This window comes from Pleurodeles waltl, chromosome 11, assembly GCF_031143425.1.
Source record: "Pleurodeles waltl isolate 20211129_DDA chromosome 11, aPleWal1.hap1.20221129, whole genome shotgun sequence".
In the NCBI taxonomy this organism is placed as follows: domain Eukaryota; kingdom Metazoa; phylum Chordata; class Amphibia; order Caudata; family Salamandridae; genus Pleurodeles; species Pleurodeles waltl.
This window is the reverse complement of record NC_090450.1, coordinates 782,313,333-782,338,268: the sequence shown is the minus strand read 5'-3', so window position 1 is coordinate 782,338,268 and position 24,936 is coordinate 782,313,333. Positions and strand designations below refer to the sequence as shown.

Genomic DNA, 24,936 nt, shown 5'->3' with positions numbered 1-24,936 from the left:
TTTGCAGATCAGGGAGTTTCTGGAGAGTACGCTGGGACTCTAAGAAGTTAGAGGACAGAACATGGGGGTTCGGGGTAGCAAAATCAGCTACTACTTTTCCTGGTGGTTGTGTCCCACAATTTGTAGACCTTTACACAAGGTTACTGCGGTTTTGACATAGGAAAACAGGATGAAAGGGAGAGGCTGAGCAAGTTCACAATACATATAGAGCAGAATTTACCTCACAGGAGGTTATGTGCAAACATTCGACAGGTTTAAGGTTCAAAGGTGGGGAAAGTTCAAGGGTTACAAGTTCAGGTGTTATAAGTTTTGGAATGCAAATAAATCATGACACATATAGTTACTTCCTAGTTTAAGGGGAGGTTGGGCTTTTAGGGGTGGGGGTAGTCGTTAGGAGGATGTGAACTATAGAAAGGTCTTTAGTTTTGTGAGGCTCCAGGCCAGGTTGTTGTTTTGGGGTGCACACCTGTTTCAATAAAGCAGCCTTTTTCACACACAAAGCAGAGTCAATTGTTTTTCTGTGCCCCATATTGCCCGAGTAACAATTTCAGCGGCAGAATTAAAAGGCTGACAACTTAAAAACATTTTAAAGACTAGCATGGTGTGCATTGCTCCCCTCACTGACATAACACAGGCTTTAAAATGTACCAAAAAAAGAGAATACACCCCTCATCCACCGATTTAATCTATTACCCAATTTTTAGTATATGGGATTTGAAACATTGTGGCATCATTTGACTACGTTCAGATTTGAAAGAAACGTCCTGTGACAGAAGAGCCCATTTCCAACTTCATGCGGCAATTCCATTACTTTTCAATCACAGGCGTACTGGGTTATACAATATGAAGGATAAACCTTGATATGTTTAATTTGTTTTAAAGTCCAAGTTACTTACCTTCGATAACAATATATCTGGTAGAGACATATTCTAGTTTCAGATTACTTACCTTAGAATTTCCCCAGCCGTCAGACTGGATCCAGAGATTTTTCTTCGAGCAGTACCCCTGGGCGCCGTTAGGTGGCATTGGTCAACTTCGCAGGTGTCGTTGACGTCATGCTTGGCGTGATGACGTCGCGGTCATATTAGGCGCCACCGCGGCACACTGATGTCTGTTTCTTTTCACGAATTTCCACGCCAGAAGCACAGAGCCTTGAAGAACACTGAGAATGGTACACCAAAACTAGGGCCCTTCGAGGGAAGTACCCATCCCTAGAAATCAGTTTGCAGTGCAGGGAGGATGGGCAGGTCGGTAAGGAATCTGCAACTAGAATATGTCTCTACCAGATATATTGTTACCCAGGGTTAGTAACTTGTACATCTGATAGAGACTTCTACTTGCAGATTCCTTACCTTAGAATAGATACCCAATCAATACCATCATCGGTGTTGGGCTGTGAACTAAAATCACACCAAAAAGTCCTGCAGGACCGAACGACCAAAATAGCCGTCCCTGCAGATCTGACTGTCCAGGCAGTAGTGTCTGGTAAAAGTGTGCAGAGATACCCACGTAGCTGCCTGACAGATGTCCAGGACTGCTGTGGTAGTAGCAGTAGCTCTGGTAGCAGCTGTAGCTCTGGTGAAGTGAGCACGCAAACCTTCAGGGGGTTGCTTCTTAGCCAGAGCGTAGCACATCTTGATGCAGAGGACTGCCCATCGTGACACGGTCCTGTTCTGCACCGCCTTCCCTTTCTTTGCACCCACATAAGCCACAAACAGTTGATCGTCCACCTGGAAATCTTTGGTACAATCTAGGTAGAAAACACCAACGCTCTTTATGGATCCAGATGGCGGAGTCTCTCCTCCTCATGAGCGGGATGTGGGGGTGCATAAAAAGTAGACAAGGTGATAGATTGGTCTACGTGAAAAGGCGTTACCACTTTGGGAAGAAAGGAAGCCCTGGTACAAAGCACTACTTTGGCAGGATGTATTGCGAGGAATGATGGCTTTGAAGAAAGAGCCTGAAGCCTGCGAGCAGAGGTGATGGCAATCAAAAAAGCTGTTTTAAGGGTCAAGAGCTATAGAGGACAGTTGTGGAGTGGCTCGAAAGGGGCACACATGGGGTATGTGAGGACCAGGTTCAATCCCCCCTGGGGCATGATGAATGGGACAGGAGGAAACATATGAGTGAAGCCTTTTAGAAACCTCCCAACAATGGGAGATTTGAAAAGAGAAGGTTGATCTGGTATCCTTAAGAAGGCAGAGATAAAAGACAAATATCCCTTGATGGTGCCCAGAGCAGAGCCCTGCTGGGCAAGAGAGAGAATAAAGGGGACAACCTCTCAGAGAGGTGCATAGAGGGGATCAACAGATTTGTTGATACACCATGCCACAAATTTCTTCCAATGACAGGCGTATACCGTCTTGGTGGAGGGACGCCTGGCAGCCAAGATGACATTACAGATTTCGGGTGGAAGCTAAAAAGCTGTCAACTGTTGCCGCTCTGTTGCCGCTCATCTCCACACAAGGAGGTGGAGACTGAACAGGTTCGGGTGGATAACAGTCCCCTGCTGCTACGACAGAAGATCCTCCCGAAGAGGCAGTCTGTTCGGAGGAACCATGGCCATGCTCAATAGCTTGGGATACCAGACTCTTCGTGCCCAGTCTGAAGCCTCCAAGATCACTTGGGCCCGGTCTTGCCTGATCTTCTTCAGAACTCTGGGCAGAAGTGGTAGTGGCGGGAAGACGTACAGGAGTCCTGAGTTTCACTCATGACAAAAAGCATCGCTGAGCAAATGCCACCTCGGAAACTCCATCACGCAAAACAGTTGACATTGTGCGTTCTCTGCGGAGACAAACAGATCTAACCAAGGCTCTCCCCACTGCTGAAAGAGACCTTGCACCACCTCCGGATGGAGATGCCATTTGTGATCGACTAGGCATCGATGGTTGAGCTTTTCTGCTCTGATGTTCAGAGAGCCCGCCAGATGTTGAACCACCAGGGAAATGCCCTGGCGTTCCAGCAATGTCCAGAGGCGAAGAGCCTCTTGACAAGAGGTCCATGACTCCACTCCGACCTGATTATTGCAATACCACATGCTGGTGGTGTTGTCAGTGAACACCTGCACCACTTTCCCTTTGGGAAAGAATGATTTCAATGCAAGTTGGATCACCCGGAGCTCCAAAAGGTTTTGAAGCCCAGACTCCGCCAGAGACCAGAGGCCTCTGATCTCCGCCTCTCCCATGTGGCCTCTCCCATCCCAGGAGTGATGAATCTGTCACTACTGCGAGATCTGGTTGGGGAAGGGAGAGGGATCTGCCGTTGACCTAATTTGGATTCGACAACCACTGCTGCAGATCTTTTGCAGTTCCCTCCGAGATCTGAACCAGATTCTCCTGATGCTGTGCCCACTGGAACTTCAGGTCCTAGTGCAGAGCCCGCATTTGCCATCTGGCATGTTCGACCAGCAGGATGCAGGAGGCCATGAGACCCAGCAGCCTCAGAGTCATTCTCACCAAAATCCAGGATAGAGGCTGAAACATTGGTAACATAGCCCGAATATCTCGCTTTTCGGGAGGATAAGCCCAAAACTGCACTGTGTCCAGAACGGCTCAGATGAAAGGTAGCATCTGAAAGGGGGTCAGGTGTGACTTTGGCAAGTTTATAGTGAATCCCAGCAAATGCAGGAGGTTTGCGATAGACTGAAGGTGAGAGACGACTTTCAGGGGCATGTCCACCTTCAACAGCCAGTCATCGAGGAAGGGGAGACTGGAACCCCTAACCTGAGCAGATGAGCTGCAGCCACTACCATCACTTTCGTGAACCACTGAGGGGCACTGGTATGGCCAAAGGGGTGCACAGTAAACTGAAAGTGCTTGTGACCTACCACGAATCGTAGGTAACGTTTGTGGGCCGGCAGGACAGGAATATAGAAATAGGCATCCAGCAAGTCCAGTGCTACCATCCAATCTCCTGGGTCCAGGGCAAAAAGTACCTGAACTAGGGTTAACATCTTGAACTTCTCCTTCTTGAAGAGGAGATTGAGGGACCGAAGGTCTAAGATAGGTCAAAGGCCTTTGTCCTTTTATGGTACCAGAAAGTAGTGGGAATAGCAACCACGACCTACTTCTGGAACAGAGACCCTCTCTATGGTTCCCTTAGCCAGGAGAGCCTTGACCTCCTTGTGGAGAAGTGCCAAATGATCCTCCCATAGATGATCGAATGATAGTGGCATGGCGGGAGGAGAAGCCTTGAAGGGGCGGGAGTAGCTCCTTCGGACGATCCTTAAAACCCACCTGTCCGTGGTAATGGATTCCCAGTGGGGCAGATGATGGCAAATCCTGCCGCCAACTGGTCCCAGATGTCCCAACGGACTAGGAAGGTTTAGAGGCAGAGGACAGGTGGAATAGGCGGCCTGCTGACTCCCTGATCCACAAGATCATTGGATCCTGTATCTGTGTCCACGTAGGGGCTGTCCAGCATGTGCGGGTCGGTGGCCCAGTAGAAATAAACACTCTTGGGTGCCCCTTCCGTAGCCACGAAAGGAGCAAAAGATGGACTAAGGGGGGGGGGGGGAGCGAGAAGCGACTGCGAGGCCAAGGGACCGAGCCGTAGCCCAGGAATCCTTGAATCGCTCGAGTGCTGTGTCCACCTTGTCTTAGAAGAGACGAGTGCCATCAAAGGGCATGTCCATTAAAGATTGCTGGACATCCCCCGAAAAGCCAGACATCCTTAACTAGGAGTGGCGTCTCAATGCCACCGTCGATGCAACTAATCTGCCCAGTGAGTCTGTTGCATCCAGTCCACAGAGTATCATGGACTTGGCTGCATCTCCCCCATCTGTCATGGCTTGGGAGAGAATGTTCTGGACCTCTTCTGGAACTTGCGGCAGCACTTGCACGACTGTATCCCAGAGAGAATGGGAATAGTGGCCCAAAAGGCATGCAGTGTTCACAGACCTCAGTGCTAGACTGGCAGAAGAGAACATCTTCTTCCCCAAATTGTCCAGTCTTTTTGATTCCCTGTCTGGAGGAGCGGTAGAGAACGCACCAGAGGATGATAAAGTCTGGATGACACAGCTCTCAGGAGTAGGGTGCTGGGTAAGGAAATTTCAGTCATTCGGTCCAGGCTGATGCCGGTGGGCAACCGTCCCATTCACAGGAGCCCCTGTGCTGGGTTTGGACCAGGTCCCCAGTAGGACGCCCGTAAGTGCTTTGTTGAAAGGCAGAAGGGGTTCTGAGTTGGAGGCCCCAGGCTGAAGCACTTCAGTCAGGAGGTTAGGCCTGATCTCCACAGAAGTAAGCCTGAGGTTCAAAACCTAAGCCGCCCTTCTCACCACCATAGAATATGACGCTCCCTCCTCCGTAGCCACGGTATGGGGAGAAAACATGCCAGTGTCAGTGGAGGTGTCCAACCCACTGGCATCACCCAAATCCTGTACCCAGTCCATGTCAGGGTCAAGCTGTTCCAACCCACTGGCATCACCCGAATCCTGTACCCAGTCCATGTCAGGGTCAAGCTGTTCTTCTAAAGGGTCCAGCGACCCCTCTACACTATCCCCATATCCATACCCATAGCAATAGGGTTCAGTATCAATCCTGGGCACAGCAGAGCCCATGGAAAACAGAATTGCAATGTCGTTCTGGCTCCGGGTCGTTGGGATAAATATAGGGTTGACGTTAACTGTGGGGCCAATAGGCACCAAGAGTGTCAATGTCTGACTCGAAGCCAGGGAAGGCCACGTTGGGACAACCAGCATAGGGGCGGATCTGGAAGTGGATCCTGAGGTGCCCTCCGGAGTCGGGACCAAAGTCCCCAACTTGAAACCTAAGGGGGCCCTCACCGACTACCCTGCGCCCGAAGGCGCTAAGGGTGGGTAGGGCTGCCCAAATATGAGGTGCTTGGCCTTATAGAACTCTAAGTTGGGCAGGGGTGGCACCGGCTCCTGGAAATTCAGGGAGGCGCAGAGCGGACCCATACTGAGGCTCAGTAGACTGAGGCCTAGAACGTCAAAGCTCTTCCCACGTGGTGTCATGCGAGCAACGGGGCTAAGCCAAAGAATGTTTCGCCTTCTTCGACTTCTTCTTCTTCTTCTTACCCGAATGTCCAGATGACTTGGACTTAGATGAATGGTGGTGACTCTGTGACTGGTCTCCTGACCTTCTTCTCGAACGGGACTGGGAACAACGCAGAGGCGGGTGTCGGGCCACCATAAGCTTCAGGAACCGCTCCCTCAAAGCTTTCGGGTTCATGGCCTGACATTCGGAGAACGACTTCGGGTCGTGGTGGCGGTCCAAACACCAGAGGCACACGAGGTGCGTATCCAACATCATCCGGTGACAGGAGTCGCAGGGCTTGAAAACAGTTTTATGGAACATCCCTCAATGCAAACCAAAACTCGTCAAAAACGAATTCGACAAAATGTTGTAGTTAGTCAAAAAATGACTGGGATAGCTCTTCTCCGGATCTCCATGTAGGCTGCCGCGGGAAGAAAATAACTGACGTAAGCACGCCGGCATGGTGCCTACATACGACCGCAATGTCACTATGGTGACCACGATGCCAACGACGCCCGCAGAGTCGACCGACGCCACCTAACGGCGCACAGCGCTACTGCTCGAAGAAAAACCTCTGAATCCAGTCGGACGCCTGGGGAAATTCTAAGGTAAGGAATCTGCCACTAGAAGTCTCTATCAGATACAATGTTTCTTTCAAATAAGGAGGTAAAAAGCCCTAAAGACTTGGGACATACACATAAATTAAATACCCCAGGTGAGGAATACATATTGCTAATCAAGGGCCAGCAAGCTTGCATGTTAATTAGAGAAGAGTGGCATTTAGTAGTACCATTGTCTCTCGCAGGTCTCCAGCTCTGCGTTTTCGAGCTATTGGTGGAATCCTGTCTCATTTATACCAACGGGAATGGATTCTGAAACTCGCCCAATGGCTATTTTGCACTGCAACAGATTAGCACTTCCGTCTCTATACAAAATGAAGGCATGGTCGCATTGCGACTTCATGTTTAGTACACAAATCACTAAATTCTTCTCGGTATTAAGAATACGATGAACCTGGAGATAAATGAGCAAAATCTTGACTTTTATTCATGTTTCCCACAAGAGATCCAAACAGAAGAGATTTGCACCATGCTTTTGACAGCAGCAGGCAGCAACTGCACGTGCACATGTGCCTTTATATAGTTCATATTCTGCTTATAAATGGGAAACTATTACGTTCTATGTCGTATGTGTAAGACTGGTTCCTTTGATATTTTTGTGCACTCTGATCTACCCACGAACACATTCACTATAGCTCTCCAACCTAAGATCAGTCAGACAGCCAACATTTAGAAAACAGTTAAACTTATGATTCAACAAGAACAACCTTTTGTTGACAAGAAAAGCTGAAAACACTTACCCAAGTGCAAACACATCTGAGTGCTTAGAAAACGGAAGCTTATCTTCCTCTGTGTCAGGAGACAGCTGGCATATGATTTCTGGGGCCAGGTGACACAGCCATCCATTGGGGATCCGCAGCTTGCTCTCCCTCCTGTGGGAATAAAGAGGCACAAGCTGGTTAGGTATCTCAACAGTGTCTTACTGTGTTGCAGCTACTAAAGATCTTGTGACTTAATATGGATGCACCTTCATTTATAAAACTTTCTGCCATGTTAGTAATCAAATATAAAACTCATTTACCAACTGACAGTGTACGTAGTTGTAAAGAGCTAGCTAGGTATGTTCACAGAGCTCTACATTTCCCGAGAGTGCAGAATATCGAGTCAATATACTAAAGATAGCAAACTCCTCCACAAAGAGCTAAAGTCACAAATGGATTAATTATTGTAATATGGAACCATTTGTTTTAACATTTTTATATGTTTATATTGATTGTGATTTCATACGACTTTACATACATTACATGAGTTCTAAAATTCCACGCTATATTAAAAAAATATACACAGCAATCCAGACATGCAGTCATACAAGTCAACAAAAGGTACACACTCTCAGCTCTAAACAAGAAGCTCCACTCTGAGTTGTTTTTTCTTCAAAGGTACACTAGCTCTTCATAAAACAGTATTTTGATTCCATGACGGGAATTATTCATATTAAGGCCTCTACACTAAAGGCACACAATACCCAACTCACAAATTTAAATAACTTAACACATTAGAACAAGAATTCTGGTACTAAAAATATTCTGGTAATAAATTAAATCACCCCTGCTTAGAACATCAATTAAGGCTAAAGTGAACAAACAAACCCAAACATTTGGGCAGAATTTAATTAAGCTCCTCGCTGTTGAGAATCTATGCCAGGGCAAAGTGAGTAGCAAGCAGGACTAAGGGTTTCTGATGGCTGAATTCCATATACTGTATCAAGTGGACCTATATTGATATTGCATCCAGTTCCTCAACCTATCACCACGTTGTAAGATTAAGTATATATTTACTATTATTAATTCCATCCTTACTTTGGGAAGTAAGTATGAGTGGAATTAACAAAAGTAGAAACATACTTACCTTTCTGGTGTAATGACAGTGGATGTAAAGTTATTGTAATGCAATTTATCATATGTGCTATAGTAACTAGGGGTGGACAGAACTTGTGGAATTTCGCTCTGTAGATTATGCAGAGTTATATGAAAACACTGCGAGATTCTGTGGCGTTTCGCGAATGGGAGGAAATCGGACAATGACTCACGCTGATTTTTAGCACCTGGTGCTTGTTCCGCACCGAAAAATCAGCACGAATGGTACCACACAGCGTTCCAGGGTATGCTGATTCTCAGGTTTATTTTGCTGCTCTAATAAATTTTCCTCTCAAGCAGCATCTTTCTCACAGTGAACTTTCACAACCACCTGCGAGCATTCGCTGTGAGAAAATCTTACTGGGTGCCCTCCTAGGGCCCGAAAATCTCACTAGGGGATGCCAATTCTCGCTCACCAACTTACAAGTGGTGAGCCACGTGCAGCAAAAAACTCAACCTCATGGCAGTTGGTGGAATTCGGCCAGAACTCTGCATTACAAGCATAACATGGAGTGGCCAAAATTCTACAAAGTCTGCTGGACGAGTAGAATTTACCACCCACTCTTAATAGTAACCTATCACCAATGGAGGGTGTTATCAGTGGGGAAAACTGGTGATTGTCTGGTATCAATCATATTGAGTTACATATGATTTGCGGGTTTAGAGAGGATATAGTAATAGTCAAAGAAGTATTTCCAGTCAGTCTGAATTCCTCTTAATCATTTCTGGTAGGGCAGACAATTGTCTGCAAAGTGGGTCATTTAGTCTCAACATCAGCCCAGTCTTCAATGATTTGATGTTTGTTTCAGTTCCTGAGTATAGTGTGTTCTCCTTTAATCAGACATTTGATCTTCCATTGGCTCTGCAAATACATCAAAGTTGGATATGTAGATATATGTTTGTAGCCTCTCGAAATCCGCAAATTATACATAACTCAATAAGCTTGATGCCAGACAATTGCATTTTTCTTATCTTAAATCTTTATTACAATGATTTCACCGTGTTTCTCTTTCCATTTTCCTTTTTAATAGTGGTCGAATAATTCTATATGTTTTATTCTGTGGATTTAATGACTTACTGGTAAAATAGAAAATGTTTTGTCAAAAGTTGCATACCATTAATATGTCAGGCTGAACATTTTTGGGCTGTCTTAGCAGCGATACAAGTTTAATGGGACCCTCTTCTCCCCATCTGAATAACTGGGGTGTGTTAGACCTGACAGCCAGAGGTGTAGCTTCAAGGGAGGTTGTTTGGGGTGTGCCACCACCCCAAAATATTTATTCTTGGCCTGTTAGTTGGGTTTCGGGTCTCTTAGTCATGGCTGCTATCTCTGAGTGCTTTTAATCCCAAGCCAAGAATGAAAGGCAAACTGTGACCTTTGATGTAAATGGGTTAGAGAGAGAGAGAGAGACAGAGATACCCAATGCTGGCTGAATTCCAAAATGGGAAACTGATAACCTGGAATGAACACTGGCAACATTGCTTGTCCAAACTGTGGGATGCTATGCAACAATTTTATGTCAGAGAGCCACCTTTTCCCTGCATGATCACACATGAGCACACTTCTAAATACTTGAGTTCAGGATGTGCACTGCACAAGCAACACTTATGTTTGATTTAATATACAAAAATATTGTTCTATCTATGGTAAGAATCTGGGCTGTGTTTAGGATTTACATAACTGCTCACTTGCCTTTTAGTTTACTAATGGCATTGTGGTTGGGACGTGAGCTATGAATGCTTCTAAAAATGATCATTTTAACAAAATGTCCCACTTTAAGTGTAAGTCTGTCTATGCAATGTTGTAATCTGATGTACTAAGGTGAAGTGTTTCTGCATGTTAAAGGAATACACTTTTTTTAATTTTGAGGGAAATTGTATCATAAGTTTACAAGTTTTTTGTCCAATATACATGTCAGATGTTTTCATGACTCAGTTTGTGCACAAACTCTTAGAGCCAAGCCAGAACCATGGCGTGCCTCTGGCTCACCTTGCCCTATTAATCTGCCTGTGTGCCCTCCTCCTTTTGCGAGTCAGGGTTAGTATATTAGACAGACAGTCACTTGATAAAAGGATTTGTAAAACTCAAGAGATTTCCGCCCACTGTGCCACTCTAGGCAAGGGCCCACCTAATGCAAATCAGTACTGACCCTGTTCCCCGTGGGAAAATCCCTCCCAGTCTTTAGTCATCTCACCCCTCCACCCTCATCTCACTGGAGACTTTTGAACTGGTCGGCGATGGTGTGTTTAAACCACGTGACCAGGAAATGTGCAGACCGATTTCTGGGTTAGCGGTCTAGTTGCTCTGACACACTGCTATTTAATCGATGGTGCTGCTTGGCCGCATAGTGGCTGTACCGGCACACCAAAGGCAAGCCCATCTGCACCCATCCACACCTGGATGGGGCCAGGGGCCAGGACCCCTGGTCTTCTCAGATCAGCTCTCATCCAATGCAGCAAACCTGAACTACTAGGTCTACGTATTACCCAGCCCAAAGACTGCTGTGAATCTTTACCTGTTGGTAACAGGGACTCACACTGTGTTCAATGTGATTTCTCGCTCCCAACCCCATATCACTGACTGGCAGAACAAGCTCTATATCATGACCTCACCACTCTTTCAAATTGTTCTCACTAAACTGCACATCACTGGTAAAGCATAAAATCAAAATTCATGACTTTCTTGAGGAGCATAGGCCAGATGCAATCTTTTTGAGTGAAACTTGGCTCAACAAGGACTCTTCCCCCGATATACAGCAGGCCACCTCGCAAGGTTTCTCCATTGTTAGGCCCAACAGGCAGTTACAAAGAGGAGGTGAGATTGTAATAATCATTAAAAAAAAATCCAGTGCTCCTTTTCTGGACTCTCTATCGAGGGCAGTGAAACATCTTTTTTCCCCCTGGCTCTTTCTAAAAACCTTGCTGTGTCAGGAGCTCTTTTTACTGACCCCAGGGCCTCTGTTGAACTTCTCCACCCAACTAGCTAACACGCTAGCACCTCTAACTATGCACTATTCCAATCTGTTGATACAAGGCGATTTTAACACCCATTTTGATGACGCCATTTGCCCAGCAGTGAAAACTCTAGTTGAGAACATGGAGAGACTTCAACTTTTCCAACTTGTTTTTCCCCTACACAGAGATTAGGGCATATCCTTGACCCTGTGCTTACCAATGTGGCATATTTTTAAACTTTGCTTCCTTTCCCTCTAGTGTGGTCTGACCATCTGGCCACCACCATAAGCATATCCCACGTTAAGACAACAGTGAACTGTGCTGATACTCCTATGTGGGCTCGTAAATGACCTAAAGTAACCCCTGAGAGGCTTAATCAAGCCCTCGACAATCATTGTCCAACACTGGACAACTATGTCCATAAAGCCAGCACTCAAATTGATGGCTGGATCAGAGGAGTATTAAACCAGATCACCACTCTCGTAAAATAAGTTGCATGTAGAAATAAACCCTCAGCAGGATGGTTCAACAATGAACTCTTGGTCCTTTAAAAGAAATGCAAGAGACTAGAGTGTCTTTGGTACAGAGCCTTTGGTCCAGGCTGCAGAGATGACTAAAAGATGGCTTTAAAAGCATATCACCTGCTCATCGACCAGTCCCGCTGAGATTCTTACTCTTGGAAAATTCAAGCCACCTATAACTCCTCTCGAGAAATCTTACAGATTGTTAAATCTCTCGCCTCGCTTTCTTCAGTCTCACCCTCATCACTCCCGTCTGAAGAAAGCTATAATGCTCTGGCATCCTTTTTCTCTAAAAAAGGGGACAATATCTGTCTCTTTTCCGGCAGAAGCCAGAAAACACCCACGGCTGATTGCATGGTTTGATCCCTCAGTTGACAGCGTTAAGCTTCGGCATTTCTGTCCTATCCAAATTGTGGAACTTACATCCCTTTGCTCCGCCATTAAATCTGTTTTCCGAGCAGACCAAATTTCCCCCTCCATTTTGGAGCAGGGCTGTGAAACTTTTCAACCTGTTCTGTGTGAACTTATCAATCTCTCTCTGTCCTCCGGATGTGTCCCCCAGTAGTGGAAATACGTCATGGTGGTACCTCTCCTAAAACAAACTCTTTTCGACCCCGCTAAGCCTGAAAAATTATTACCCTATATCACTGCTACCTCTATTCTCTAAAAAGGCAGAGAAACAGGTGAACAGGAAGCTCTCTAGCTAACTGGAGGACAATAATCTCCTAAACAGAACTCAATCTGGTTTCCGTCCCTCTTACAGCACCAAATCGCCTAGTTGCTTGCCTACGATTCGGCCTGTTGGATCATGGATGAGGGTGATACTGTGGCTATCCTTATGCTGGATCCCAGTGCCACTTTCAAAACCGTATTGCATAACATCGTGATCAAGAGGCTCTTGAACTGTGGCATTGGCGGCAATGCACTGCTCTGGCTGATCTAATTCCTGCAGGGATGTACCTTTCTGGTCTCTCAAAAACCATTCTACTTGACGGGCACTCACTGCAGCAGAGACTACTGCAGGACTCCTCACTAAGGACAAATCACTTTCTAATGTGTATGTCTGCCCTCTGGCGGAGGACACGGAGCGATATGACTTCACCATTATTTCATACGCTGGTGACACCCAAACTGTTGTCACTTTATCTCAGAAAAGTGAATCTGTGGCCTCTTCCCTCACTTACACCCATCAGGTGTGGATAGGCCTAAACTGCTTTAAACTAAATGCGGGAAAGACAGAGGTATTGGTTCTGGGCAAGCACCTCAACATCTCGTCCAGTTCTTGGTGACCTGAAAACCTAGGCCCTCTATACCTTTCCAATTCCAAGGTAGAATATCAGGGAATCTGGTTCAACAAAAAACTCTCCTTCAATGCCCAGATTGCTGCCCTTGCAGGGAAATGTTTTAGGATGCTGATATCTTTGAAGAAAATTCATCACCTCCTACCTAACTCTGCCAAAAAATGGTGATCCAGGCCTTAGTGATATCTATGCTGGGTTAGTGTAATGTCCTCTACTTGAGTGTATTCCAGTCTTGTCTGAACAGGCTTCCACGGGTCCAGAATGCTACCTCTCGGGCATTGATCCAGCTACCCAAGCAGGCCTCTATCAGTCCTGCACTAAGAAAGTTGCACTGGCAGCTGGTGAGGCAAAGAGTAATCTTCTCAAGGTCCACATTATCTTCAGTTGATGGTGAAACTTTATGTACCACCTAGGAACCTAAGATCGGCTGAAGCAAACAGGCCATCCTTCATAAATTCAAAAGAGTCTGACTAGGAGGCTGCTCCTTTGACTTTCTTGCACCCAAAATGTAGAACTCTCTTCCTGTGGCAATTTGGGAAGCCCCATCTAAAATCCTTTTCAGAAAAAGACAAAAAACCTGGCTATTTGGATCTAGATGAGATCCACCCTGTGGGATGGGCAACATTAGTCTCCGGAGTAAGCATCCTAGTGCTGGGACACTTCGTAAGAAGTAGCTATGTGATTTATAAATTGGATTATTATTATTATTATTATTATTATTATTATTATTTTTATTATTATTATTATTGGGAAATTGGAGATTCACACCTCCCGAATCTGATTAAGCTACACCCCCTGCTGACAGCCTTAGGGTGGTCTTCCTCCAAAAATTTTATGCATTCCTGCTCCGTTCTTCACTGATCTCATTTTTGTTGGCTTTGGGACTCTGTGCACTTTACCACTGCTAACCAGTGATGAAGTGCTTGTTATTATTCCTTTAAACACAGTAAAACTGGCTTTCACCCAACTGACATATTTAATTTACTTGTAAATCCCTAATAAAGTACTACATTTGCCAAGGCCCGTAAAATAAATGCTACTAGTAGGCCTGCAGCACTGATTGTTCCACCCACTTATGTAGCTCTTCAAACATGTTTCAGGCCTGTCATGGCAGCCTGTATGCTGTTTCAAAACTGCCAATTGGACCTGGCAAAGTAAACCTTTTGTCAGGCCTAAATCTTACTTCTTAGTATGTATATGTCACCTCTAGGTTAGGCCATATACAGCCTATGGGGTAGCGTACACTGTATTTATAAAGTGGGACATGTACGTTTAAGTTTTAAATGTCCTGGATGTGAAAAACACTTAACTTCACTTGTCTCTACTGCAAGGTCTACCTCTCCCATAGGATAACATTTAATATGTGATAATGTTCATTTGGGAGTGGGTAGAAATGTTGAGTTTGGTATCTAAAGAATTGGAACTAAAAGCCCTCTTTATGGTAAAGTTAGATTTTAAGTCACAATTCTGAAAATGCCACTTTTAGAAAGTTGTCTTTTTCTTGTCCCAACTATTTGATGCCTGTTGTCTGTATTCTGGGTCACGTCACTAGGTGTAGCTGGCAGTTGGTCTTTGTATATTGCACCAAGACAGTGAGACAAAGGGCCATAGGTGCTGGCAGGATGCACCATCTCCGATTTGATGAGGGGAGGACCTGTGAACTACCACACATGCACATCACAAAGGTTCTGCCTGAGCACACTCACAAAGGGTTTGATACTAGTCTACTGTGACCCCAGACAATCTGAGGCCAGGGCAAGGCGGCAGGAAACTCCAAGCACCTCTTGGTGCTCTTCTATATCCTTCTCATACTTCAAAGCTGGCACTGGTTATAAATATTGGTCCCTTAGACCCAACTCTTCAGTACACCTCTGCAACTGTGGAAGACTGAGAAGGACTGCTGTGCCAGATGGAATGCTACTCAGTAGCCCTACGTCTTCAGAGCTAGCCGATGCAGGACACACCTGACGCAAGATTTCAAATCGCAAGCCCCTCATCAGCGACATCCTCAATGAGGACACATGATCTTACTTTGCAGCCTTACAGCTTGCAGGAACCACTGCTGCATGATGCATCTCCACACCTGGACCTCACATCACCTCTGCTGTGTGGTACATCCTCAACGTGGGATGTTGCAATGTTCCGCAACCAGGATTTAAGGCACTCTTCTTCAGTGGACCTAACTGGGTCCCTGGATATGGCCAGTGCTCAATTTGGGTCAGCCTGAACTTGTGAGCTTGTCCTGGTCCAGCGCTACCAGATAACCACAGTTGGGGCTTTGTGCTTGTAAGCACTGTTTTTACTTAAATCTTTAAAATTGTGTATAATGTATTACATTTTAATCTATTCTTCTACATTGCACTGGGATTTTTCTTGTGTTGTGTTTTCACTTTAATTTATTTGTGTGCCATACATAAACTTTACCAAACTTTGCCTAAATTAAGTTGAATTCCGTTTAAGAACAGGTTAATTTTGGGTTAGCTTGTAACTTCATCCTGAAAGAAATTGTGGCTGCTGCATGAATAGGATTACACACTCCCTCAACAACTAACCCAATTTCCAAGAGGGTGCAATGGAGGGTTTCACATCCCTGGGCTCTGAGCCACTGTATCTGCTGAACCAATGATAGTTACACCCCTGTTTGAGAGTTGCTGTAAATCCAATTAATGTAAACTCCATAATGGGTGGATTTGTTTATATCTCACGATTGGCTTAGGCATCTGAATAGATGTGATATGGTTTCAGTTTGATGCTTTCCTCTCAGTTTTTCTCACATCTGTGTAGCTTTTACATATACAACATAAAGTTATTGCATAATATAACACGACACATTAACCAGATGCAGATACTGTCACATTTCAACCACAGGTAAGTTGTCACTCAGTAGCAACAAATCATGCCATAGAAAGAGATAGTAAAAAAATTCATGACTAAACTAATTTAAAATCTGTCAATCACAGAAGTAACCAAGCACTAGGAGGCAGTCATGTCACTTAAACTAGTGGTAGAGCAAGCACACATGCACATTTACACATTGCATTTAAAAGTATGCCTATGCTAGCTTGTGCACATCAGTGACATACAAGCTGTCAGATGAAAAACACAAAGAAAACAAGCATTGGCAATGCAAATAGCTCTGGCTTAAATGTGCTACATTTTTCTTTCTCACAGGCACACCACGGGGCTTGTACTCACATGGAGAAAGTAATTTACCTCTGGTGTACAGGGAATTGAAGCAATAACCAAGAAAGAGTCTGCCTCCTTTGTTGCAATGGAACATGAGCACAACAAAGAGCGGATGAGAAGAGGAATACAGTATGTGAGAAGCCATACAAGGCTGAAGCCAAGAGTTGAGATACTCATGATAAGTACCAATTAGTTCTTTGTACACTGCAAAGTGTCTTAAATAAGATCTATTTGTACACTGGAAACATGTGACTGACGTACAAGTGGCATTTAACATAGACACTCTGATGTAAATTAAGTAACAAATGTGGTTTTTACATTTTGCATAATCTAAATGCAAGGGGTGGATGGGGTCCATGGGGCCAAAAGCAGCCAGGGTAGGGGGCTCTATGCCCCCGTCCCCCTATAAGATGTGTTGGGCCATGAGGGATGGGGTCCAGAGAGCCAAAACTGGCCCAGGGAGGTGGGCCACATGCACCCCTCCCTGAAAATATTATGCTGGACCCCATGGAAAGGGATCCACGGGGCCATAATCAGCCAAGGCAGGGGGTACAGCATGCTCCCCTCCCGTTAATTTAATTAACAGCACTGGGTGATGGTGTCCCCAGGGCAGTGATAGGGTCCTAGAGCCAGGCCCTGTTGCCAACCCTGTGCCACATATGGCTAAAGGCCAAGTGCAGTGTGGGGTTGGCTGCCTTGGGGATAGACACAGCGCCTGGCCATAGGCCAGAACTTGTGGCCAACCCCACCACTGAACCAAAGGCTGTGCGCAGCATGGAGTTGGCTGTATGCAGGGGATTGGCTGCAGGCTAGGCTGAGGTCGAGTCAGTATCCTGTTACCGACTCGTAAAATTGGGACTGTGACTCAGATTAGGAAATGCCGTTTGAATTGTGTCTCTTCCCAATTGCGACTCGCAGGCCCATGTATGAATGTTTTGTGACCATGAATGTGGTCGCAAAACAATCACAGTTTACACCAATTTCAAATTGGTGTAAACGCATTCGCAAATTGGAAGGGGTCCCCATGGGACCTCTTACCCTTTGTGAATGGTAGCAAAAACGTTTTTTCAGAGCAGCCAGTGGTCCCACGTACCACTCTGAAAAAGTGAAAAGAAAACTTTTCAATTTTATTTTTGAAATGCATGCCATTTTCCTTTGAGGAATTTTTAAATTAAACCAGTACAAAAAAAAAGAAGAAAACAATGCTTACCCTGACTGCATTGAAAACCATTGTCCATCGCAGGACTGCCTTTTATGGTTAAAATATCAGAAAATTCGACAGCAAAAAAACTAAACAAACTCAGTCATGAAAACAATCTCTTCAAAAGTTGCCAACCAGATTTTTGCTCAGACGACACGACTGAAATGGCTATACCTACAGTATTGATAAGGCCTACAAAATGTTTGACAAGAATGAAACATGTTTGCAAATCCTGCTTGACCTGTCGGGTGTGTTCCATACAGTGAATCCTAAACGATTACAAAACACAATCTCCCTATAACTTGACTTAAATGGAATGGCTTTTGTTTGTTTGTTTGCATCAAATCTACAGAATCAAAGTCAGCCCTTGAAAATAAACAGTTGCCTCATCCTGTGAAAACATTCTTTAGGGTTCCTCAGGGATCTTTTTTCCGCTGGTTCCAATTATATCACAAATTAAACAACTATATCTCAAATTAAACAAGAAGAGATGCTTTTTTTGTAAACGTTGCTGAGAGTGCCTCCTACATACATCCCATGGCTTTGCCACTGCCTCCTAGAGGAGTCCTACCCTCTTCCTGTGGCAGCTGCTCTTCTCGTATTTGGTTGTGTAGAGAAAGCTGTTGCGGGCAGAGGTTGATACTTTTGTTAATTGTGGTTATATGATTGATATGTGTTAGGCTGATAGCCACCTCTGAAGGAATATTGGTTTCTGCCCGAGCACCACGAAATGACTAAAAGTGTCATTGTTGAAGTACTCCAAATGTTTCTGTGTCATCCTTTATTGACTGGAGTGCATCATCAATGTTTCCCAAAAAGGGCATCTTCATTATATGGCATAGCTAATACTTTTGATTGTACTTCAGGTCTAAATGAAGTTGCTTTTAACTAGCCTTGCCTTCTCAAGACTGCTTGTCCAGCTATTTGTGTAAATCCTGTCAGAGCTACATCCATTGCTGTGTCTATGATTCAGAGGATGTTTTTCTCCTTCTTGAAGGATAGCTTTTGGCTCTTGTTTCTTGTCCTCTGGCAAATAATTAATCAACTGTGTTAAATCTGACCACCATTGACAGTTATACCTGTCCAGTATGGATAATGCATTGGATGCCCCTTATAGTTATTGCCACTGTTAGAAATGGGGTCCTTGATTGACAGTCAGGTTACCCCCTGTCCAAGCAAGGACCCTCACTCTAGACATGGTAAATCACACACAATCCAAATTATCCTGTGCCCACCCGCTGGCAGCTTGGCACTGAGCAGTCAGGCTTAACTTAAAAGGCAATGTGTAAAGTATTTGTACAATAAATCATGTAATAACACAGTATAGCACCACAGAAATACACTGCACAGTGTTTAGAAAAATATATAATATTTATCTGGTTAAATACAGGTCAAAACGATCAAGATTTGATATATACAAGTTAAAATATCCTTTCAGAGAATGATAAAAGAGTCTTTAGTCTTTAAAAAACAACAAGGGTCTCTTGCAAGCACAAAATACCTGGTTTGCATTCAAATTCTCCGCAAGGGACCGCAGAGGAGGAGATGCATGAAAAACGGGGAGGTGTGGGTCGATTTCTCTGAGGGACACATACGATGCGTTGATAACTTTCCACGCAGGGAAGGCTTTGCGTAGATTTCAAGCGCGCAGACTTGGATCCTCTTCGGGTTGCGGGGTTTTCAGACGACCCGGGGATGATGCAGTGAAATCATGGGCGTGCAGGACGAAGTCACAGGTGCTGCGCCGATCCTGTGGGTGATGTGTGGAAATTTCTGTCACACGGCAGGCGCTGTGTTGATTCTTCTCGCAGGATGCTGGGAATGCATCATTCCAGTTCGGCTTTGTGTCCATCCAGTAGGTCGTGCGTCGAAGTTCCGGTCACATCGCTGGCGCTGCATCGATCTCCTCTCGGGGAGCCGGGCTGCGTCATTCCGATTCGACGTGCAGTGATTTTCTCACCGCGATGCAGGCTATACGTCATTTCTGGCAGGCTGTGTGTCGAATTTTCGCTGCACAAGGATTTCTTTGCAGGGTGAAGTCTTTTTGGTCCTGAGACTTCAAGGAACAGAAGTCAAGCTCTATCCAAGCCCTTGGAGAGCACTTCTCAGCAGGACAGAGGACAGCAAGGCAGCAGGGCAACAGCACAGCAGCAGTCCTTTGCAGAAAAGCAGTCAGGTGAGTCCTTTGGGCAGCCAGGCAGTTTCTCTTGGCAGGTTGCAGGTTCTGGTTCATGGTTTCTTCTCCAATGGTATCTTGTCCAGAAGTGTCTGAGTTGGTAGGGTCAGAGGCCCTGTTTAAATACCCAAATGTGCCTTTGAAGTTGGAGAGACTTCAAAGAGTGGCTTAGAAGTGCACAAGGTCCCCTTTCAGTTCCATCCTGTCTGCCAGGGTCCCAGTAGGGGGTTTGGTAGTCCACTGTGTGAGGGCAGGCCACTGTCCTTTGATATGTAAGTGTCAGGCCCTCCACCCTTCCAGCCCAGGAAGACCAATTCAGTATGCAATATGTGCAGGTGTGACTGAGCATCGTTTGTTTGGGGTTGTCTGAGTGAAATCCACAAGGGAGCTGTCAACTAACCTAGCCAGACGTGAATTGTAAGGCAAAGAAAGATTTAAGTGTAGAGAAATGCTGACTTTCTAAAAGTGGCATTTCTAGAATAGCAATATAAAATCCAACTTCACCAATAATCAGGATTTTCTATTACCATTCTGGCCATACTAAATATATCCGGGTTACTCCTTTCAAATCAGAATCTACCACTCAAACAGTATATGAGGGTAGCCCTAATGCTATCCTATGAAAGGAGCAGGCCTCACAGCACTGTAAAACTAATTTAGGAGTTTTACACTACTAGGACATATAGAACACACATGTTCATGTCCTGCCTTTTACCTACATAGCACCCTACCCTATGGGCTACCTAGGGCCTTAGGGGTGACCTATAAGTAGAAAAAGGAGAGGCTTGGCAATTACTTTTAAATGCCAAGTCGAAGTGGCAGTGAAAGTGCACACACAGGCCCTGCAGTGGCAGGCCTTAGACATGGTTAGGGGGCTACTTATGTGGGTGGCACAAAAGGTGCTGCAGCCCATTAGTAGCATTTTAATTTACAGGCACTGGGCACAGGTAGTACACTTGACTAGGGACTTACAAGTAAATTAAATATGCCAATTGGGTATGGACCAATGTCACCATGTTTTAAGGAGAGAGCACATGCACTTTAGCACTGATTAGCAGTGGTAAAGTGTGCAGAGTACTAAAGACAGCAAAAATGAGGTCAGAAAAAGAGAAGGAGGAAGCCAAAAAGTTTGGGGGTGACCCTGCAGAAAGGCCATTTCCAACAGCCATCATAGCAGAGAACCACTTTCCAATAGTATCTAACCTCCTACCTTCCTTCTCAGGAGGAGCTGAACAACATGGAGTTGGTTTTCTGGTTGTCATTGTGCTGCCTGCAGAACGACTGAATCTGGTTTGATGGGCCTAACTGACCGGTTTATGAAAATACAATTCCAGCTTGTGATATGCCTGTTTGTATCTGTCTTTATGGTGTAGTTTCCTCCTTCAGGAAATCGTTTGTAATAATTCCATACAATCTTATGGGATTTCACTTTATAGTCTAGGGAGGTAGCTATAAATACTGTGGGACTTCCACCTCGACGACTGGGAAGACTCAAGCTTGTGAATCTATGAAAGAATCAATACAGGGTAAATTGCAACTTTCTCCATCTTTATGATCATTGTCATTTTTCACCTTAACAACTAGAGGATATCCGAAAGCTATAACTATGACATGCCCTCCAATTTATTCTGTATCCAAATAGCTTACACCTGTAATGCTGCTTTCTTTGTGACTATATATGGACTTTTGATTGTCCATCCATTGGTGTGCACTTCTACACATAGTATATATAGTCCATTTTCTTATCCTATATCATATCCTTTAACCTTTATAATACCATTGTATATTGTGATCTGATCTTATACTGGTTGTATAGTGCTGTAACGTCCTTCCTGGACGATATCCATGCAACAGATGCAAAAAAAAAGGAAACATCTTGATATCTATTGTTATGACAACTGCAGTCTCATGCCAGTCCCTGTTCATTTTTATTTTGTAACCTTCTCAAATCAATCAAGGAAAGGCTTAGTGTCAAAACAAATTTTATCCATTTCCGAAATATTCCATTTTCACTAGTTAACTTTTATTTTCCACCTTAAGGTAGAAGACTGCAGCCAAAGGCATATAAGCTCTGTGGTCAAGATTTTATTCTTTGGATTTCAAAGCAGACCCAGTCTCATATAAGATAAAAAAAAGTGCACACACACACACATATATATATATGTATATATATATATGTATGATTCTACTACAAGGTAGGTCAGTCACCAGATCAGTGGATTCTGGTGACGGGACGTGCTAATAACTACTGACTACATTACTGCAATGGCTTGTACGCTCGCTTCTTTTCCTTCTAAAGCTGTAGGCTTCGGGAGGTGCAGAATGAGGCAATACAACTGAGTAAAAGTCTCAACGAGAGTCATATCTTTATTGAAGCCAAAGAGCCCCAATTATTGGTACAAGTGCAGGAAAAAATGCAATATAAGCTGGGTTGCTTCATATTTAGATACCACCGTGACCTGGCACTCAACTATCTTACAAGGAGATTTCTCGGATACATCCTGACTCGAAAGTTTAGATTATGTTATTCTCGTTGGTCCTTCATTCAAATTTAGCTCAAAAGCAGGTAATCGTTTCCACTTTTCTTCTCCTCTGGACCAAATTTTTAATGCTCAGTGTCAAAATGTTGGAAATTTGGTTCATGGCGTTCGCTGTTAAATATGAAGCACATTTTTTTACTTTTATAGCATTACCGAATGAAGCCATATGTGGTCCCTGAAATGTAACAACAGAGTTGTAGGAATATTTACATATGTAACATTTGCACATGCTTATGTCCAACAGGGAGAAATGTCCATATGTGGACATGTTATGTAAGTTTGTGTGTTTAACATTTAAGTTTCTTCATAGAGAATTTCCTCCTATACGCACATAACGTATGAGGATGTGTATTTGTTATTTCTAATTTAGAAACACCTCTGCCCTTGACAGGAGTACATCGACTAATGTTTCCAGGGTGGAGCACCTCCTGGAAACAAACATATGATGTGTTTTTGGTGTTCAGATACTTTTGTAAGTAGAACCCTTGAGGAAAACCAATAAATTGGAAATTACAGAACTTTCACAATAGTGGTGGAGTTTAGCTATTACTAAACGTAGTTTTTAACAGTAAAACTACACCAACCATGATCCTTTGAGTCATTATTATAGGTGTTTCCTTGTAAATTGATTTTTGAATGCCTAACGTTGAAAGTATGTGTGTAAAACTTCTTGCATATCAAACTATATTCACAACCTTCAAATCACATTTGAGAAATGCCTTCCTTACGCTAAACACTCTAACTCACTTCCTGCCCTACACTTCAACTTCTTGATCCTGTACTGTCTAGCCAAATAATCACTCGTTCCTAATATTATCACATCTGGACTATTTGTCATAACATATCCACCTACTGCTGTTAGTGATTCATGTTGTTTATTTTGTCATGACACATACACATGGAGAGAGGAGAGAAGAGAGAGGAGAGAAAGAAATGACTGGGTCAAAAAACAGGAGCACTTGTCGAACGTTGCATTTTCACAGGCATATCTATAACCTTAGTTTTAAGCCAGGGGTCTCCAGCCTTTCTGTAATAACAGCTACTTATGTTCAATGAAACTTATCAAGAGCTACTAATACTGTTAGTCTTGTAATGGCGACCCTATCAGACTAGATTACATTAGTGCCACCATTTGAAACATAACTATCTCCTCAGTGCATCAGGCAGGGTTGCTAGTAGTAATGTAAACAAGCATTTGCAATGCAATGGGTCTTGCATTTTCTTGAGTTAGAGCTATTAGCGATGTAAATTCCTAACTTGACTTTTCTTGCCATATAAATTGAAAATGAAAAGTAAAACAGTTGACAGAAGGGAGCCGACTCAAAGCACCATTGCTGCCATGAGCATGAGCATGAGCGCAAAAGAAAGACACAAAAAGAAAAAGAAGTTCGCTAGCAGTCAAATGTATCGGCAATCATGCAATTATCCATGTAACAAGTGCAGTCTGCAAGGCGGTAACAAAACCATCCCAAGGAGGGACAAACGTAAAGCATTTACCACTGATAAAGGATTTTTGAAAGGCAAGCCCATGAACAAATTAAAGTAATGGGTGTTCAGTGGGTGTGGTTAAAAACCCACAATACTTACAACAGGTCAAAACACTTGCACACTCGAACTAAAATGCGCAGAGTCCTTTGGATCACAAAAACGGGTTCAATAAAAGAAAGCAAAAATTAAAGGGGGGGTTAGGATGTCACACACAAGATGGTAATTACAAAGCTTATATAAAAGACACTGACACCCTCCCCCTCCCCCGCCAGGTCCCAGAACCGACAAAGGTGCAAATTAGTTTATGCTCTTGTGGGATGTGTATGCCCACACAATACAAAAAAAGCAGAATGGATGAAATTCTTGGTGGGTACCAGTGCCATGATGATTTCCCGTAGCTGGTATCATATAAGCATTCATAATTGTGGTAATTTATGGGATACTGTGGTCAACCATGGAATCTATCCTTGGTTAGCAGTAGTGCATGTGAGTGCTTGATAAAATGACAGCCTGATGTTTGAGACCTAAACATACTAAAAAATAAAAAAAAGGAGCTGGAGAATCTCGTACTGGAAAATAAACTACACGCTCTTATTTTGAAATGTTTTTTCAAACTAAAATCCTTATATTTGATAATAAATTATTTATTTTCATGACGTGAAACGCTAAAGCTGCATTTCGAAATGTATATGTAAAGTGGATATTTGAGTTATTACTATAGCGGTCTGAGTCTTAGCCAGTAATTTGTCTGCTGTCCAAAACTGTAATATCGAAGTGACTTCTGCAACAGTTCTTTGACAGCACCTGTAAAAGCCATCTAAGCCTGGCCGTCTAAGGATGGATTGTGCGATTTCCTTGGAAGTAGCAGCATAATAAAATGTCTGTAATATAAGAGTGACGAAACATGGTATGAAGAATGACCGGTTTATGAAAAATACATTTTCTCAGCTCCCTGCATCAGCTACGGATTTTAGAGACTTTTTCGAGGCAGTGAATATTTTTCTGTTTTAGGTGAGCAAAAACATTACGAGGAGATGAGGTGTTCTTACTGCTTATGGTGTTTTAGTAAATCTATGTGAAAATTATACTATTTTCT

The 24,936-nt window shown here is 44.0% G+C and overlaps 1 protein-coding gene across 1 annotated transcript in view; it reads right to left on the bottom strand.

Moving 5' to 3' along the window:
• The window catches only part of KSR2 (kinase suppressor of ras 2), a 2,099,185-nt gene that overhangs the window by 79,961 nt on the left and 1,994,288 nt on the right, over positions 1 to 24,936 (bottom strand). Inside the window, exon 17 of the mRNA XM_069212691.1 lies at positions 7,357 to 7,488. Coding sequence (XP_069068792.1) covers positions 7,357 to 7,488 — 132 coding nt within the window. The remainder of the gene's footprint in view (positions 1 to 7,356; positions 7,489 to 24,936) is intronic.